The sequence below is a fragment of the Carcharodon carcharias genome, chromosome 17 (assembly GCF_017639515.1).
Source record: "Carcharodon carcharias isolate sCarCar2 chromosome 17, sCarCar2.pri, whole genome shotgun sequence".
Taxonomy (NCBI): domain Eukaryota; kingdom Metazoa; phylum Chordata; class Chondrichthyes; order Lamniformes; family Lamnidae; genus Carcharodon; species Carcharodon carcharias.
The window spans coordinates 71,198,537-71,218,948 of NC_054483.1; the positions used below are offsets into that span (position 1 = coordinate 71,198,537).

At 39.3% G+C, this 20,412-nt stretch overlaps 1 protein-coding gene across 1 annotated transcript in view; it reads right to left on the minus strand.

Moving 5' to 3' along the window:
* nhlrc2 (NHL repeat containing 2) overlaps positions 1 to 20,412 on the minus strand; it is a 104,674-nt gene that overhangs the window by 51,227 nt on the left and 33,035 nt on the right. Inside the window, exons 3-5 of the mRNA XM_041210309.1 lie at positions 16,507 to 16,962; positions 9,247 to 9,368; positions 6,606 to 6,735 (exon numbers count right to left, since the gene is read on the minus strand). Of these exons, the coding sequence (XP_041066243.1) occupies positions 6,606 to 6,735; positions 9,247 to 9,368; positions 16,507 to 16,962 (708 nt within the window). The remainder of the gene's footprint in view (positions 1 to 6,605; positions 6,736 to 9,246; positions 9,369 to 16,506; positions 16,963 to 20,412) is intronic.

The following is a 20,412-nucleotide window of genomic DNA, read 5'->3' on the forward strand; positions in this document are numbered from 1 at the left end:
ATAATGTGTGAAAATGTGAGGTTATGCACTTTGGCAGGAAGAATTGAGGAGCTGAATATTATTTAAACGGAGAAAAACTGCAGAAAGCTGCAGCACAGAGGGATTTGGGGGTCCTCGTGCATGAATCACAAAACGCTAGCATACATTCGGCAGGTAACAGGGAAGGCGAATGGAATGTTGGCCTATATTTCAAAGGGAATGGAGTATAAAAATAGCAATGTCTTGCTAAAACTATACAAGGCACTAGTTAGACCACAACAAAAACAGAATTACCTGGAAAAACTCAGCAGGTCTGGCAGCATCGGCGGAGAAGACAAGAGTTGACGTTTCGAATCCTCATGACCCTTCAGCAGAACTGAGCGAATCCAAGGAGAGGGGTGAAATATAAGCTGGTTTAAGGTGGGTGTGTGTGTGTGTGTGTGTGTGTGTGTGTGTGTGGTGGTGGTGGTTGGGTGGGAGGAGAGAAGTGGAGGGGGGTGGTGTGGTTGTAGGGACAAGCAAGCAGCGATAGGTGCAGATAATCAAAAGATGTCACAGACAAAAGAACACAGAGTTGTTGAAGTTGGTGATATTATCTAAACGAATGTGCTAATTAGGAATGGATGGAAGGGCACTCAAGCCCTAGTGGGGGTGGGGGATGGCATAAAAGATTTAAGAATAATGGAAATAGGTGGGAAAAGAAAAATCTATATAAATTATTGGAAAAACAAAAGGAAGGGGGAAGAAACAGAAAGGGGGTGGGGATGGAGGAGGGAGGTCAAGATCTAAAGTTGTTGAATTCAATATTCAGTCTGGAAGGCTGTAAAGTGCCTAGTCGAAAGATGAGGTGCTGTTCCTCCAGTTTGCGTTGGGCTTCACTGGAACAATGCAGCAAGCCAAGGACAGACATATGGGCAAGAGAGCAGGGTGGAGTGTAAAAATGGCAAGCGACAGGGAGGTTTGGGTCATTCTTGCGGACAGACCGCAGGTGTTCTGCAAAGCGGTCGCCCAGTTTACGTTTGACCTCTCCAATGTAGAGGATATGTGCTAATTAAGAATGGATGGTAGGGCACTCAAGGTATAGCTCTAGTGGGGGTGGGGGGGGGGCATAAAAGATTTAAAAATAATGGAAATAGGTGGGAAAAGAAAAATCTAAATAAATAATATATATAATATTGAATTCAACAACTTTAGATCTTGACCTCCCTCCTCCATCCCCACCCCCTTTCTGTTTCTTCCCCCTTCCTTTTGTTTTTTCCAATAATTTATATAGATTTTTCTTTTCCCACCTATTTCCATTATTTTCAAATCTTTTATGCCCCCCCCCCATCCACACTAGAGCCCTACCATCCATTCTTAATTAGCACATTCGTTTAGATAATATCACCAACTTCAACACCTCAATGTTCTTTTGTTCTTTGACATCCTTTGATTATCTGCTCCTATCACTGCTTGCTTGTCCCTATAACCACACCACTCCCCTCCACTTGTCTCCCCCCACCCAACCGCCCCCCCCACCCCACCCCAACCCCCCCACCTTAAACCAGCTTATATTTCACCCCTCTCCTTGGATTCACCCAGTTCTGCTGAAGGGTCATGAGGACTCGAAACGTCAACTCTTTTCTTCTCTGCCGATGCTGCCAGACTTGCTGAGTTTTTCCAGGTAATTCTGTTTTTGTTTTGGATTTCCAGCATCTGCAGTTTTTTGTTTTTATCACTAGTTAGATCACACGTAAGATACCGTGAACATTTAGTCCCCTTATCTAAGGAAAGATATACCGACGTTGGAGGCAGTCCAGAGAAGGTTCCCTAGGTTGATCCTGGGTATAGAGGGATTTTCTTATGAGGAGAGGTTAAGTAGGTTGGGCCTGTACTCATTGGAGTTTAGAAGAATGAGGGGTGACCTCATTGAAACATGTAAGGTTTTTAGGTGGTTTGAAAGGGTAGATGCCAAGAGGTTGTTTCCCCTTGTGGGAGAGTCTAGGACCAGAGGGCATAATCTCAGAGCAAGGGGTCATCCATTTAAGACAGAGATGAGGAGTAATTTCTTCTCTCAAAGGGTAGTGAATCTATGGAATTCTTTAGTACAGAGGGCTGTAGAGCTGGGTCGTTCAGTATATTCAAGGCTGAGATAGACAGATTTTTAATCAGTAAGGGAATCAAGGGTTATGGGGAAAAGGCAGGAAAGTGGAGTTGAGGATTATCAAATCAGCCATGATCTCACTGAATGGCAGAGCAGACCCGATGGGCCAAATGGCCTACTTCTGCATCCACGTCTTATGTACCAGGACACGCAGATTCTTCTTACCACCGAGTTCTACAATATCTCTCCATTTAAATAGTACACTGCTTTTCTATTCTTTCTGCCAAAGTGGACATGTTCACATTTTTCCACATTGGAAAAAACCTTGGCAGATGGAATATAATCACTTAACGTATCTATATCCCTTGGCAGATTCTCTACCTCCTCTTGGCAACTTACCTTCCTACCTATCTTGGTGTCATTGGCAAATTTAACTACCATACATTCAGTCCCTTCATCCAAGTCATTAATAGATTGCAAATAGTTGAGGCTCCAACCCAGATCCCTGTGGCCCTCCACTAGTTACTAGCTTGCCAACACAAAATACCCCTTTATTCCTACTCTCTGCTTCCTGTTAGCTAACCAATCCTTTATCCATTTTAATATGTTACCCCCTACATCATGTGCTCTTACCTTGTGTAATAACCTTTGATGTGGCACCTTATCAAATGCCTTTTGGAAATCTAACTATACCACATCTACAGGTTCCCCTTTATCTACCTTGCTTACTTCTTCAAAAAACTCTAATAAATTATTTAAACACGATTTCCCTTTCACAAAATTATGTTGCCCCTGTCTGAGTCCATTATGATTTTCTAAGTATCTTGCTATAGCCTCCTTAATAATGGATTCTAGCAATTTCGCTATGACAGAAGTTAGGCTAACTGGCCTATAGTTTCTTGCTTTCTGTTTCCCTCCTTTCTTGCTATTTTCCAATTTGCTAGGGCCCTTCCAGAATCGAAGAAATTTTGGAAGACTATAACCAATGCATCTACTATCTCTGCAGCCACTTCTTTTAAGACCCTAGGATACAGGCCATCTGGTCCTGCGGACTTGTTAACCTTTAGGTCTGATAGTTTTTCCAGCATCTTTTTCCTGGTGATGGTGATTGTTTTAAGTTTGTCCCTCCATTTCACTTCTTGATTTTCAACTATCTTTGGGAAGTTTTCTATAGTGAAGACAGACACAGAATACCAGTTCAATGTCTCTGCCATTTCCTTGTTTTCCATTATCAACGGATTCCCCTGCCCCCACTGCAAGATCCTCTCCAGCCCCAAGCAGATGTCGCGAATCCTGGCACTGGGCAGGCAATACAGCCTTCTGGACTCTTATCTCAGCTGCAGAGACCATGTCTATCCCACTGCCTATACTATATCATTACCACCACATTCCTATTTACTCCCCCCACTTGAATGGCTTCCTGTACCACAGTGCCATGGTCAGCTGTCTTCCCCCTGCTTTCTTCCGTATAAGCTGAGAGAAGCTTAAACCTATTTGATAACTGCAAAAGCTGAGGCTCCCCAATTTCTATCTTCTTGGTCCCCTCAACTGCCTCACTTGCAATCACACCCTCTTTCCCTGACCCTGGGCCAAATCAGAAGACCCTATACTAAGGGGTATGACTGCCTTCTTGCACAAAACGTCCAGGCAACTTTTCCCCTCCCTGATGCATTGCAGTGTCTGTGGCTTGGCCTCCAGCTCAATGACTCTGAGCCGAAGCTCCTTGAACTGTGGACACTTACTTTAGATGCGGTTGCCTTGGATCACATTGGTGACCATCAGCTCCCACATACTGCAGCCGTAACACATCGCCTGCCCTGTCATCTTAATGGTGTGTTAATTTATTTATTTTTCTTAATTTATAATTAATGAACCATATTATTACTACTAATAAGCTTAACTACTGTTAATAAGCCTTACTGTTCCCAATAAAACCTTACAATTACTAATAAATTACCCTGAGTTTTGAAAGATAAACAAGAAAAATATCCACCAACCAATCACTTAACTCTTTCCTTGTGATTTCACAATTTGATTTTTCTCAGAACTTGGCTGGTCCACAGACTGACATCTATCCTCCCACCTCCCCAGCTGTTTTAAGCACTGAAGTATCCACCGCTCTCTCCCCTTTGCTTGCTATTTCATGATCTGGAGTTTCTGCCATGCTCTCCCCTCTTGTACTATTTTAACTCTGAAGTCTCCGGCACTCTCTTTCCTTCTCATGCTGTTTTAAGCTCCCAAGTCTTCGCCACACTCTCCCCTTTTTGCACTGTTTTAAGCTTTCAATTTGGTATTGTAAATTGCACTGGGTTACAGTTTAGAGGTCCCAGACGTAAACCTTTGCCTATACTTAAATTTGTTATAAAGTCAACCATATTACTTAATATATGCCAAACACTTTACAACAGCTTCCTTTTACAATACAGACAAGAACTTTGAAATGCTGCTTGATACTGGTGTATGCAAGATTCAGAGATAAATTAGAGTTCAGCACTCAAAATTAAAACCCTATCATGGATAATAAATAAGAAAGGAACATTTGGTCTTCCTGTCTCTGTGGTGTCTTTGTTCCTGTTCACATGAAATTAAGATCCTAAACCAGGGTGGAAAAAGAACACAATCTTCAATAGAGACAAATTCTTCCTCATTTCCATCCATAATTTCAAGAGAGTTGACAACATACATGTCCAACTGTGGGCATTCGGGGGCCCTGTCTATGTGCCAACGCACGGGTGCAAAATAAAATGGTACTGACAAGCCTCCACCTTGCTGCTTGCTTTCCCTGTGGACAGGGAATCTCATAAGATAGGGAATTGCTATGTATAGCCTTCAATTTCAACAGAACTGCGACTATATAGCAGGATGGAAGTGGCAGTCTTAGGAAGGAGGGCGGGACAAGGAAACCTAGCAACAATTTGCACTTTGACGAATCTACACCCCTATCAGCTCAAATATTCCATTCACCAAAGAAAACCTGCCATCTGTGGAACTATTTTCCCGTACATTAAAGCATATTCAATGGAAATCCAGCATTCACCATAAAAGTAACGAAAATGCCCCCACCAAACTCATTTTGGTGACCATGTTAGTTTTTAAGTCTCCAACAATATATCTCTAAAAACATTTATAAAGTATTTATTTATACCATAATTATAAGATTGAAATGAACTAGCTCTGCTAATATTCACTAAACTTAACCATAAGCTTAATTATATCTTACAAATCCATGCAGCAACTTTTCCCTCTTTTGGACATTTGTCTCGAGTTCTACTTGAACTTATTTACTTGGCAGTGATAAAATTTTCAGGGCTTTTTGCATTCTTGAACTCATTAAGCCACAAGGCACCTGCATATGCTGGTCTGCAGTGTTACTTTCTGTAAGCATGTCCCTCAGTGAATAAATGAAAATGGGGGTCATAGCAGAAATAATGGAGAGAGTGAATGTCTTACAGGTGTGTACGCTTTCTGAGCAAGTTCCTGAGATTGCTATTTCTACTGTCTGGGTGATATATATTTGTTGCTTCCAACCTTGGCTCTTGCTTTCCAGCTGTTCTTTATTGGTTCTGCAATTCATATTTATTTACCTCTATTTGCCTTGGGCATTACTCTTTTTCCTTTGCACTAATTTCTATCTGGAACATTATTACATCCTCTTTCCAATCAAGTGACTACCCATCTTATCATGGGCATTAACAAAGGTAGTTAATTCCCATGTTTTCAGGTGTAAAGGAATCAGAAAGCCTTACAAAGAGATTTGAAAGACCATTATAAGTGAGAATGAATTAAAAGCAGAAAATGCTGGAAAAACTCAGCAAGTCTGACAGCATCTGTGAAGAGAGAAACAGGGTTAACGTTTTGAGTCCGTATGACTTCTTCAGAGCTAAGGAGAAGTAGGATTGTGATGAAATTTATACTGTTTAAATGGGGTGGAGCAGGTGAAGTTGGATGGAAAGTTAGCAATAGGTGGGGGCTATGGAGAGATTGACAAAGATGTCATGGACAAAAAGACTAAGGGAGTGTTAATGGTAATGGTAAGCGCTAAAAGAGGTGCTGATAGTGGCATAAAGGCAAGAAAGCAGAATGTGTTAATAGTAGAACAAGGGTCAGCACTCTGTGAAAGAACATAGAACAAGTACAGATGGCCATTTTGGGGGTGGGGTGGGGTGGGGAGAGGCAGCAGTGGTTGGAGGAAAGGTATAGAAAAGGGATAAAAAGGGGATAAAACAATGAATAAATGAAAGAAAATTAAAATAAGTAGATAAAAAAATAAAAATAAATTTAAGAATAAATGAGAATGAACTGTTTAAAAAGTGAACTCAGGCCACAGGGGAAAGTGATTGCACATGCGAAATTGATCAAAGTCAGGTATGAATCTGAGAGAAAAAAATTAAAATATACACATTGTGTACAACACAAAACATTCCTTATTGTACATAATATGATCCATCTACAAGAAACTTAATTTCATAAGCTAACATTACAAAGAATTTATTTCTCTTGCATATAAATGCAAAGCTTGCTTAGAAGGAAGTAACAATCTCACCAGTGGCGCCGAAAGCTAGATCCCAAGGTGAACTGATTGACTGTTCCACTCCTGTCTTACCACCTTCTTGGTCAGTTCCCTGAACTCCTGTTCCTGCTATTGTGTTCACCCTTTCTGTCATAAGGTCAATCTAAACAAGGGAATGAATAGTGTCTGTCAAATTACATTTAATTAATGAGTCTGCAAACAACTTAAACAGAACATATTGTGTTCAATTGTATTCAATTGTGCCCATTGGAAACCTTCACTGCTGATCTTTCTGGGAGATCTGGAATCGGGGGAATGTTTCTCTCTTTAAGAATATATTCTTAACACTCACTTATACCACTATGGGTGCATTTCAAGTGTATCCAAAAGAGGAGGGAGTGAGTCTAGTATTATAGCACAGGCAAGCCACCTGCTCACATGCTGGCTGTCTTAACCCAGCTGAAGAGTTTGGAAAGCCTATCAGCATGCTATTTTCTTTAGGTCCAGGTGAAGACCCCCAGTTGAGGTCAATTTCTGTTAGCCAGGAGGCTAACATATCTCATTGCCTTCGGCATGCCATCTGCCTAAGAGTCCAAGTCTTGGACTAAGGATACTACTGACCTGGAAATTCCCTTCTCCAGCTACATCCCCTTTGACACAGGGGCCCATGGCTGGACCAAGTTGTTCCCCAAACAGGTTCTGAGGAAACACTTAGAAGCCAAAGCCCAGCATATCTGGGTCCCAAGTCTAATTTGTGTAAAAACAAGTAAAATAGGATAAATGTAAAAATGAAAATACAATTTGTTCAAGAAATTTTTGGTAAGCTGAATGATTTTAGAACAAAGTTAACATTTCCAATATACTGTCCAAAATTATAGACAATAAATTTTATCATTCAACAAAGGCACATCTCAAGACAATCGTCTTTGGCTTTCTCTTTTCTTTTTTCCCTCCCTTCTTGCCTTTGCTTCCTTCCTGGGGTATGCTTCCATAGTTACTGGCCATTCTCTGATATCTCACATGAAGGACCATTCTTCATGAGTGAACATAATCAGGTTTGTTTGAAGGCTATTCATCCAAGGAGCCTGTTCTGCTTTTGCTTCGCATTTACAAATGCAGATTTCCAGCAGGGGTTAGTAGTTAGTGATCAGGAATAGGAGATGTGGCTGATTTTTTTTTCTCCATAATCGAAGAGCAATGAACTCTAGCATTCTTACCTCCATCCCAGTTAAGGCTAGCTAACTCAGAACAGGAGTTTATCCTTTTACAAATGTGGAATTTTACAACATGTTATATTTTAAAATGTATCCTTTAATTTAAAGTGAAATAGAATGTCATGGAGAAGGAGATGGTGATTATGCTAACTCTGGCCAAAAACAGGCCCATGTGACCTGGCTGTCATGCGGAAAGAAACCAAAATTTATTGAAAAATCAAGTGACAGTTTTTACTCCTTGACACAGAAAAGGGACAGCTTCTTTTTGGATACAAAAGACGACAAAAGAATTGCTGCTGCGAGGAATAGGATGAACAGTTTTTGTGTTAGCAACTAATTGAAATGCTTGTATAAGTTGGTTTCCTGTTTGAAAGGAATGGAACATGACTGAAGGGACTTTGAGATTTAAGGAACAAAGAGTTGCCTAGGTGGGCCTTGCCAGTGAAAGTTGGTGCTGGGATAGTCCAGCTGAGTGGAACAATTTTTGAAGGACATTGGAAGATTCAACCTGGTCTGGCAGGGAGAAGTGGGTGTGCTGGAAGCTGGGGGTCGCTTGGGACTTAATCTTGTATTGTTATTCATCTATCAGAAGTGTGGGCATAGCAAAAGGAGTTGAAAGAAGTAATCCAATTGAGCAATTAGTTAATGTGAAAGTACCTTTAATTTGGTGTATTAGTTACCTATTTCTGTTGGTCACCAGAAAACTCATCTCTTTTTAAAAGTTATTGGTCTCCACAAGGACTGTACCAATTCTTAGATGTTCCTGGTCCAGATGTTTTAGCTACTCACTTCCTTAAGCTGATCCATGTGTGGAAATGTAAAGATCTCTGCGCTCCTCTAAAATTGGCCTCTTGCACATCCCTGATTTTAACTGCTCTACCATGCCTTCAGCTGCCTGAGCCCTAAGCACTCTTATCTCCCTATAAACCTCTCCACCACTTTCTCCTTGTTCAAGGTTCTGCTCGAAACCTTCCTCTTTGACCAAGTTTTTGCTCTTCTATACTCCTATCTCATGTGGCTGGTCAAGTTTTGTTTGGCAATCCACTGTGAAATGCTTTGGGATGTTTTAGTGCATTAAAGGTGCTATATTTATGAAAGTCAATACATTTCAATGCATATCATTGAAATTTTTTGAGGTTAAAAACCAAAACATTAATTTATCTAGTTTAAATGTATAGGACTGGATGTAATAAATTTTATAATTACTTTTTCCTTTCTCTTAAATAGATAGGATGTTATTTTTTCCTGTTGTTAAAATGGACAGATAAAAACAGTGCTTAAACAAAGCATTACAAATAATCTACAAACTACCAATATGATATAAACCTTTAATATCAAGTTATACAATTAAAATAAATGAAACAAATGAATACTAGGCACTTCATAGAAGCAGAAATACACAAACTACCAAAATGAGCCACAGCACAAACAATTTGTTACCACTGTGGCTTTTTCCTTACTTTTCTTATTGCATGGTTCTCCGTATCTGCCACATAGATGATATTATCCTTCATCAATACCCCTTGAGGAGAATTAAAACTGGCTTCAAAAATGCTCCCATCTTTCCACCCACTCTTTGGTCCTGGATTAAGCAAAGTAAATATACCACATTTTACTTTAATTCTGTGATGATAACATTATTAACAACAAACTGCATCAATAAAATATCAGAAACTTTGGAATGAATATGAGAGCGCATGCAAAAGATATTAAAAAACATCCTTCAAAAACGTTTTTGAATTGGATGTCTGTAGGTCACAACACTACCCTCCTTATCTGTAACTAAACCCTCAATACTATAGCATAAACACACAATGTGTATTAGCAAATAATTTGGTACATGGCTTGAATGCACCTAATTAGACTTCTAAATTGATGCAGAATTTAGGAGATTTGGGCTCTCAAATAAGAAATATCAGAGCCCAAAATTTCTACTAATCTGTGCTGGATCCTCTAGAGCTACTTGCTGGCAAACAAACCTATGGCTTATATCAGTGCAGCTTCTAGTTAGATTTAAAGACTCATTAGTCTTAGCAAAGCCACCAGCCAGTGTGCTACTTAGCCAGAAAGATCAGAAACTCAAGTGGATAGCATGCAAAGAAATATATCAGTTAAAGACTGAATTACTGTTCAGTGTGATAACTTTCAATACTGACAATTGTTATCTAAACTCACAAGCACATAATCCCTATTTGAAGGTGGTTCCGTTGCTGCTCATGAACTATACCTGGATAGTTCAGGAGAGATGGCAAAAAAGGGGGAAGAGTCAATAAAAAAAAACTTTAGACTCAAAAGCAGCAAAGCCCCTTGGGCCACAGGTGGAATTATAGAATATAGTAAACAGATCACATCGACTGAATTATGATTTGAAAATAAACAATCAATACAATCCACAACAACAGCTTTATAATTATATAAATGTAAGCCATCTTTTAGCCTGGGCTCAGATGGTAACACATTCACCTCTGAATCAGAAGGTCCTGGGTTCAAACCGCACTTTGGGACTTCAGCACAAAAATCAAAGCTGACACTCCAGTCCCTTACTAAGAGAATGCTGCACCTTTGGAGGTGTGGTCTTGTGGATGAAAAGTTAAAATGAGGCCCTACTTGCTCTCTCAGGTGGGATTAAAGATCCCATGGCATGATTTTGAAGAGCAGAGGAATTACACCTGGTGTCCTGGCCAATATTTATCCTCAATCAACATTAAAAAAATTACTCTGTTGCTGGAAAACGCTTTGGGATGTCTGGTGATTGTGAAATGTGCTATATAAATGCAAGTCTTCCTTTTTTTAAATCTTAGAAAAACAAATCAAAGCATTTTCAGTACAAGACATGTTGCCTAACGAAAATAAAATCTGCATCTGACATTAAATAGGTTGGTTTGTGTTAATTGGTAATAAAAGACTATATTTATGGCTAGGATAAGGTCATAAAGCCCAATTTTGATTTTGAATTGACATTTGTTCATGTAACTTTGACAATGTTTCACATTTCCTAACAATTTAATTTACAATCAACTTGTTATTGTTATAATGTATCATTGAAAAAAGCTTGTAGTTTGCAGAAGCATTTTTAATATCTTAATTAGTAGCGTCGTTTTTAGCTTTATTCACTAGACCATTCTTAAAGTAGCTGAGAAGCTGCATTTTTTACATAAATAAATACTCTCTGGTGAGCTTCAAATCAATCCAGCTCTAAACAGCCATATTAGGATTGCTCACAGCTATTTCAGTAGTAAAATTCTTTGTCTGCATACCAAACCACAACATTTTGCTACTGTTTTGATCTAGGTGTAGCCTTACTACCATTGAGAACTCTTGTCATTATGGCACAGAAGAAGGCCATTCAGCCTATTGAGTACTTGCTGGCTCTCTGTAGAGCAATCCAATCAATCCCATTACCCTGCTCTATTCCCATCATCTCTGCATTCACCATCCTTGTAGGCATTGAGTACCAAGTTAATTGCTTTCCACATGAAAGAAGCTGCCAGGAATATGTTGTAAAGATGTAGCAATTATTCGGCACTGTGGTGATCTGATGTGTAATATACATTTAAGAAGAATGTTATAATAGATCACATGATCTTATTATCCAATGACAGAGTAGCGCAGGCCACCTTAGTGGTCTGTAGTCAATAGGGTAGAGTAAGAGTCTGTAGTGTAGTTGTAAGGTTTAGTTGTAAGTACACAAGTGTAGTTGCTGAGCTCCTTTGTAAATAAATAGAATGTGTTCTACATAAGAACTGTCTACTGATCTGCTATCTCTACGGTACCAACTCGGTTATCCTGAAACAAGTGTGCAACCTGGATCCATTAGTCCAACTAAACTAGTGACCAAGGATCCAACAAACTGCCAACGAGATGAAAAAAGCAAGAAAAAGCAGGGAAGGGCGAAAAGAAAAAAGCAAGAAAAGTGAGGAAGGAAATCAAGTGAACTGAAATTGGGCTGTAGCTCGCACGGTTATTGAGAGTAGAATTTCCATCCTAATCGTCAAAGCAGTTCCCTCAAAACATGCCACAGTTTAGCAGGGTTGATCCTTTCAACCCAACAGTGGACAATTGGTCTCATTATGTCGAATGCCTTGTATTCTCTTTCCAAAATAATGGCACTGTGGGGGAGAAGAGGTGCGTGATCCTCTTGTTCACATGTGGGAGTAAGAATTATGGGTTGATCCGAAGTTTAATGGCACCCAGTGCCCTGGATTTGAAAAGTTTGGATGATTTAATGAACCTTGTGAAGAATCATTAACAGCCCAAGCCCTCGGTAACGATGCAACGCTTCAAAATAACTCAAGAAATAGAGCCCCAGGGGAGACAGTCGCTTGTTATGTGGCAAGTCTAAAACAGTTAACAGAATATTGCGAGTTTGATACATCTATCAATGAAATGCTTAGAGATCGTTTGGTGTGCAGTATTAATGAAGATTCGATTCAGGAGAGATTACTGTCTGAAACAAATTTGGATTTTCAGAAGGCGCAGGAAATAGTATTGTCTATGGAAGGTGCAGGGAGGGACTTGAAAGGCATAGAGGGAGCACAAAATGGCGCCGTCCTCCACGTTGGGTGGTGAGCCCAGCCAAAAAGGGTGCGAAAATGTGCAGTTCTGATGAGAAGAGGGAAGCAGCCACAGCTTTCAGACAAATAAAAAGAAATTGAATGTCTTTACTGTCATCGATATAGACACCTTATGAGACATTGCATGGATAGAATCAGGCAGGCTTTCAATCAAAAGAAAAAACCCCGTGAGATTCATAACTGAAGTAACAGATTCTGATATTTATTCATTGTATAATTTAAAGGTAGGAAGAACAGAACCAATCTATGTAACTGTGAGGAAGAATAATAGGCCTATCAGAATGGAGGCGGATACAGGAGCTTCCTCAACAGTGATCGGTGAGCATATTTTTAAATACTTGAAACATGGGGAATATAAATTAAATTTGGAAGAAACGGATGACAAATTGAAAACTTACATGGGAGAAGGCATCAAATTCAAAGGCATAAGCAGGGTTACTGTACAATTCAGAAGTCAATCAGTGAAATTACCCTTGATGGTGGGAGCGGGTGAGGGGCCAAGTCTCCTTGGACAAAACTGGCTGAAAGAAATTAAATTAAATTAGATTGGACTGAGATCTTCCAACTGGGAGCCACTGAGCTGCTACAAAAATACACCTCAGTTTTCCAAGATGAACTCAGAAAGATCCCAGGGCTACAAACAAAAATTCCTGTTGATCCAGACTCTACCCCTTGATTTATGAAGGCCAGACCAGTACCTTATGCAATGCGAGAAAAGGTAGGTGCTAAATTGGATAGATTAGGAAAGCTGGGAGTGATACGACCTGTGCAGTTCTCGGGATGGGCAGCACCAAAAGTTCCCGGACTTAAGCCTGACCAAAGCATTCAAATTTGTGGAGACTACAAATTGACTGTCATAAAGTAGCTAAGTTGGACAGACACCCTATATCAAAAATTGAAGACTTGTATGCTAAGTTGGCAGGTGGAACCGCCTTCATAAAGCTGATGTGAGCCATGCTTATCGACAACTGGAGTTAGAGAAGGCCTCCCAGAGGTTTGTCACAATTAATACACACAAAGGATTGTAGCAATATAACCGTTTATCTTTTGGTGTATGCTCTGCATGCGCCATATTCCAGAGCACAATGGAAAATTTGCTACAGGGATTGCCTCATGTTGTAGTTTATTTAGATAACGTTCTAGTGACTTGACTCACAGAAAAGGAGCATTTGGCAAACTTGGAAAAAGTTTTGAAGCATTTTTCACAGGTGGGAGTGCGTTTAAAAAAGAAAAATGCACGTTCCAAGAGAAAGAGGTAGTCTATTTAAGTCAAAGGGTAGATGCACAGGGTCTGCACCTGGTTGAAGAAGAAGTGAAAACCATTAGAGAGACACCAGTACCAAGGAACACCTCTGAGCTAAAATCATTCTTGGGGACGCTTTTTGCCTAATTTGTTGACAGAACTGGCACCCCTGTATTACCTACTCAAGAAAAACCAACGTTGGTTTGGCAAACACCACAGAAAGAAGCTTTCACAAAAGTGAAACAGCTGTTGCATTCATCCACCCTTTTCGTACATTTTGACCAAAGAAAAGAGAGTTAGTGCTGACATATGATGCATCTCCTTATGGAGTGAGAGCGGCGTTCTCCCATGGAATGGGCGATGGCTCAGATCGACCTATTGGATATTTATCAAGAGCGCTCAACAAAGGGGAAAAGGGATACTCACAGATAGAAAAGAAGGCTTATCAATCATCTTTGGTGTCAAGAAATTTCACCAGTATGTACACGGTGATCATTTTACTATTGTTTCAGACCATAAGCCTTTGCTAGGATTACTTAGCAAGGACAAGGCTATAACACCCATAGCCTCAGCAAGAATACAGAGATGATTCTGGCAGTGTACGATATGCTTTCATCCACAGGTCTGGAAATCAGATTGCAAATGTTGATGCACTTAGTCATTTGCCTTTGAAAGAAAACAATGAGAATGTTCCAGTTCCTCAAGAGCTCGTTTTATTATTGAATTTCTTAGATTCATCACTGATATGTGCTAGACAGATTAGAGACTGGACAAGTCAAGACCAAGTCTTATCCGAAGTACAAGAACAAGCTTTTCACGGCTAGTCACAAGAACAGGAATCTAACGAAATGAAACCGCATTTTCACAGAAGATATGAGATAACCAGCCAGGATGATAGCTTATTGTGGGGAGCTAGAGTGATTTTTTCTTCAAAAGGACGAAAGCCTTTGTTAACTGAATTACATAGTGCAAATCAGGGTATTTCCCGAATGAAGACCATAGCACGCAGCTATCAATGGTGGCCTGGAATGGACGGAGAAATAGAGAGCTTAGTGAAAAGTTGCATGCAGTGTTAGCAAGTGCAAAAGTTACCTTTTGCACTTACCAAAAGCTCTGTTACACCCGTGGGAGTGGCCAGGAAGGCCATGGGTGTGATTGCATATTGACTATGTGGGAGCTTTTATGGGAACAATGTTTCTCCTTATTGTTGATGCTCACTCAAAATGGATAGACATCTATAAGGTAAACTCACAAACATTTTCTGCTACAATTGACAAGCTATGACAAAGTTTCGCCATCAACGGACTCGTATCAGACAATGGCACGGCATTTACGAGTGCTGAGTCTCAACGGTATTACTCATGTAAAAACTTCACCATACCACCCTTCTTCAAATGTACTGGCCTAGCGAGCAATACAAACATTCAAAAATGGTATGAAGAAATTAACTGGAGAGTCTATAGCGATCAAGTTAGCACGTTTTCTTTTCCATTATAGAACAACCCCTTACACAGCAACAGGTGTCACACCTGCGGAATTGTTGATGAATCGCCATCTCAGGATGAGATTGAACTTAGTAATGCCAAATTTAGTGGGGAAGGTGGAAGAGTCAGGGAAATCAGAAAATTGTACATGACTGACATAGTCCTGACAGAAAGTTTACCTTGGGAAAGATGGTATATGTGAAAAATTTTGGTGAAGGACCTAAGTGGTTATCAGGTGAAATAAGTGCAGTCACTGGGCCTCTTTCTTACCATGTGAAAGTAGAAGATCAAATCATAAGGAGACATATAGGTCACATAAGGAGAAGGAGAAACAAAGTATCAGGAAATGATTCCTCTAGTGTTCAGGACTGCATCAACATTTCCTATTGAAAGAACTCAACTGAGTACAGGTGTGTTTGAAGGATCAGCTGTACCTGCAAGAGTTGAGGAAACAGATTTGCAGGTGCCCACTGAAGAATCTGATGTTCGGACAACACCAGAAAAGCAGTTCCTGACAAAACATCTGAAGCTGTGGAGCTGAGACATTCTACTTGCATAAGGAAACCCTCAGAAAGACTGAATACGTAAATTACTTATCTGTGTAAATAACTTGATATTTTGAGGAAAAATTGTAATTGTAACTGTAAAGTATATTTCTGAGTAAAGGGGTAGGAATACGGTAATCTGATGTGTAATACAGCTTTAAGAAGAATGTTATAATAGAAGATCACATGATCTTATTATCCAATGACAAAGTAGCATGGGCTACCTTAGTAGCCTGTAGTTAGTAATCTACGGTAAGAGTCTGTAGCGTAGAGACAAGGCCTTAGTTGTAAGTACATAAGTGTAGCTGCTGAGCTCCTTTGGAAATAAATAGAATGTGTTCTACATAACAATTATCTACTGATCTACTCGGACATCCCAAAACAAGTGTGCAACCAGGATCCATTAGTCCAACTAAACTAGTGGCCAAGGATCCAACAGGCACTGGCTGTTATTCACAATTGATTGTGCTCTTATTGTGACTAATGCAGGACCCCAAATTATAATCTGTACAACATCAGTTTGATCAGCTAACATTTGCATTCCATCCAGGCTCCATTGTGCCTATAAAGATGGCAAGGTAACACATCTATTCATAGGGATAAAAAGATCACAAATGTTGAAAACCTGTGATGAAGATTGATAGCACACAGCAGGTTAATTAGCATCAAAAACAGGTGAGACACTTCCAAAGTAACTATTCATTGCTTGTTTAATCTATCTTTCTCAGATGCTGATTTTATGTATTTCCAAAATTTGTCATTTTAAACACATCTTTTCTGTATTGCCATATGAAAACTGTATAATAAATTATCTGCGCTGTTAATCAATAAAGGATATTTTTGTCACAAAGATTCGAGTGAGAGAAAGTCTTACCTCCAACTGCATGAAGAACTTCTCCATTTTTTTCAGTCACTAAAATCCTATGATGGCCAGAGTCTGCAATTGCTAGTCTACCTGTAGCATTATCCACTGCAATTTTAGCCGGAAAAAGCAATGACGAAGGTGGCAAAGAATCTTTGTATAATTTTAATTTGATGCCATGATCTTTAATTTCTTCTTTTTCTTTGTAGTACTTCAAGGTCATTGAAATAAATGAAAAAAGCTGTTCCCTGTGTCCTTCTCCAATTAGAGTGAACAGCATATTTCCCCGAGGACCTAGAATTACTAGTGTTGGCCAACATGTCACCTCAAGTTTCTGCCACAGCTTTGCATCAGCATCATTCACGACTGGATGAGTAATATTATAACGAAGGACAGCACTCTGAATGTTCTTAAGAATCGTTTCATTTGGAAACTTCGCTGAGTGGACACCAACAACTACTAATCCATCTGGAAAAGGAACAGAGTAAAGAATTAATATGAAATAAAACTTCAATCAGTTACCAAACCAAAGCTACTTTGAAGAAAAATTATGTACAGTGGTCAAAAAACTAAAAATTCAGAGCAACTGTAATTGTTCTATAAGAACAAAAGAAAATTATTTCTAATTTTTAAAAATTACCAATTGTCACAGGGACAGGAAAAAAGTCAAATTATATACCTAATATACCACAATTTAAAACTATTTTCAAATTTGAAACTGCAGTATGCTGAATACTAGAAAATATAAGTTTTAGCACCATTTATTATTCATGTTTAGCAGTTTTCATATCTATTTAAAAGTACTCCCCTCTTCTTTCAGAAGAGGGCAGTTAGACAAGCACTCTGTTGCTTCTGAGGTAAGTTGCAAGAACCATGTTGGATGTTGCAACATTTATGCTTTTCTCAACTTTTGACAGACACCCTACTGATATTGGGAAAATACTAGGGCCTGCATTTTTGCAACAGCAGAGAGCCTCTCCATCGTTGTGAAAATGGTGGAGGCCAAAATCCAGAAATTCCACCCCCGAACAAGGCACCTACTATTTTTGTGGGGCAGGAATGGGGTTGGTCTGGATTTGTGCACGCATGTTTCAGAGGTAGCTGCTCATATAAAACAGTAGCTGCCTCCATCCTGTCTGATTTTCGTTAGCCAGGAGTGGGAAATACGATGTGTGAAGATTAGACCTGATAGGAACAGGTCTAAACTTTGCGGACTTTTAGAGAGAAGTTGGGTGCCCCTTTGAATATTGTCCTGGGACACCATTGGAGAAAATAAAGTGCCCTTTGGGATTGTTAAAAGTGGACATGAATATGTGTAAAAAAGTGCATAAACTCACTGGAATTGTCAAGAGAGCAGTCAAAAGGAACTGTCAAAAGCAACTGTCAAGTTGCTAAGGCATTTAAACCTCCTACCTTCAAATCCTTGAAAAAGCTGTCTGGAGTGTCAAAAAAATAAAAATCATTGCTTATTATTTCACTCTGTCAGACAGATATCATTGCTGGCTTAGTGCCGCATAACTGATTTCACAACCTTCCATTATCAGGGTGGGGTGCCTGCCATTTCACAATTTGATTTACAGCTCCAAGTGGTTAAAGGCTCTTTGAAGTGTGATGATGAATTCCAATGTTTGTTTTTATAAGAGATTAAACCCTTGCTCTTATAAAGAATTATGTAGTTGAAGGAATTTATATATAGTGAATGGGTTTTTATGAATGGGAATATTATTTTAAAATAAAGTCTACAATAGATAATTAGAACTTTATTTAATCTCTGCATGGAGGACTGCCCATGGTGAATACTGGGTGATTTGGCATGGAGGTGTAAGGGCAAAAGGTGATGGGTGGGGGGGCATAGGGGCTTATAAAGGGCCTTGGTTGGGTACAGGGGCATAGGTTGGCAAGGATATAAGGGGCATAGGTTGGCCTGGGGGTATGAGGGGCCATGGGATGGGTAGAGGGGCATAGGTTGGCATGGAGGCTTATGAGGGACGATGGGGTGTGGGAAGGGGGCATGATGTGGCATGGACAGTATGTGTGCGAGTGAGGGGGTATGAGGTGTTTTTTTTTAAAACCTCAACACAATGCAGGAGCACAGAGGCGGCAGACCATCCGCCCAGTCCATCAGGGAGCCTCCATACCTGTTCCAGGGTCACCCTCAATGAATCAAAAATCTGACCTCCCGAGGCACTTTCTCCCAGGTCAGGTTTGCAGAGCTGGAAATTGTCCAGACCCTGCGCTCCCGTACCGGAAGCAAAAATTCAGGCCCATGTGTTTCACATCAGTGTACCACCATGATGTGTCAACTGGTGTATTTAGTTTCAAAGTACTATTAAAAATGGTTCTCTAACTTTGTTTGTTCCAAATATTGTTTTCTTCATAAGAAATGTAAGATAAATTAGCTCCACAAAAACGGATTCAATTATTTTTGTTGGGAGTTTGTTATGTGCAAGTTGGCTGAAAACTAAGTGATTGCACTTTAAAATTATTTAATTAGCTGTGATGCCAACCAGGACATACTGATAAGGTACTTGTTAAATGCATTCCTTCTTTTGCTATCTGAACTAGGATTCCTAACATTTATGCTTCAAAAACATATAAATAGTGTTATTTTGAACTCCTTTTCTTTTCTAATGACTAAGTATATTTGAGGAAAATATGCATTACAGTTTTCTCACTTCAATGTTAACAAAAGAATAGAGACAAGAAAGTATACAACAAACAAGCCAGGTTATTTGATTTATCAATTATCAGTTTCAAGATAGTACTAATAAATAAGTCAACCATGTGCACTTTTTCCAGAATAATGTAATGGTTTAGAAACTTGATTAACCGGCTGCAAGTAAACAGAACTAATCATTTGGCATGGCTGACATCCCAAGTAGTACAAATGTATTGTGCAAGGTATCTCAGTCCTGTGTTACTGATGCTGGTGTTGATGCTCCATGCTCAGAACCACTTGACAGAAGAATGAATCCGGGAGCCTCTTCCCAGTTTAGCAGTTCCCTTTCTGAACTGCTGCACTTGTGGGATCTGTGGGAGTTCAGTATCATGTAACACTTCATACCATGGACAATGATCTCTCTAGATTGGAATTGTTAAAACTCCTAGAAGTTTTTATTAATTTATAGTTCCTGTTTTAAAATAAGTTACTTCTGTGCTCAAGTACTTGTATCAATGCTTTCCTTTAGTTACATTTTACTTCTTAATGAATCCAATTTATTTTTTTGAGATATACAGTTATCAAAGTTGGAAAGAGCAGGCACTTATAATGACAATCTATATTATTGCACTGTGTACCAATAAAAAGATTAATTACTCATTCTGCAGGTCACTTTCCAAAGTTACGCATTTTGATTTATAGAAAACATGGCTTGTCTGTGAAAGTCATGGCAAAGGGAGAGTATCTGGAGCCCATTTAAATCTTTGACTAGTAGTGGATTTAAAATTCGAATGGTATTTCAGTAGCAGATTTACAAAGCCAAAGAAATATGACAAGTAATTTCCATTGAAGAATGATGCTAGTCTTATGTCATAAATCTACTAATTTAAATATATTAATTTTTATAATAAGTTTATAAACTTGTTATTTTATTCAAACACAAATTCATACCTTGAAATGCAAAATTAATTACAACCCTGAATAATTTATTTTCTATCTTTTAATTTGGTGAACATTTCTTGATATTTTGCTCCAAAGTGCTCCTTACAGTTTATTACCTTGTACTTTGTTCCCCAACTTAAATAGTCATCATATGTTAAAATATCTTCAGTTGACTACAAAATGCAAGCTGTCTATTTTTAGTATTAATGACACCAAGCTGTCTGAGATGAGATTGCAAACAACTTGGGTGGTACACAGTACCTTTGATCTTCTGATACCTACTCTGTGTGTAATTTTTATCACAGATTAACACTTGC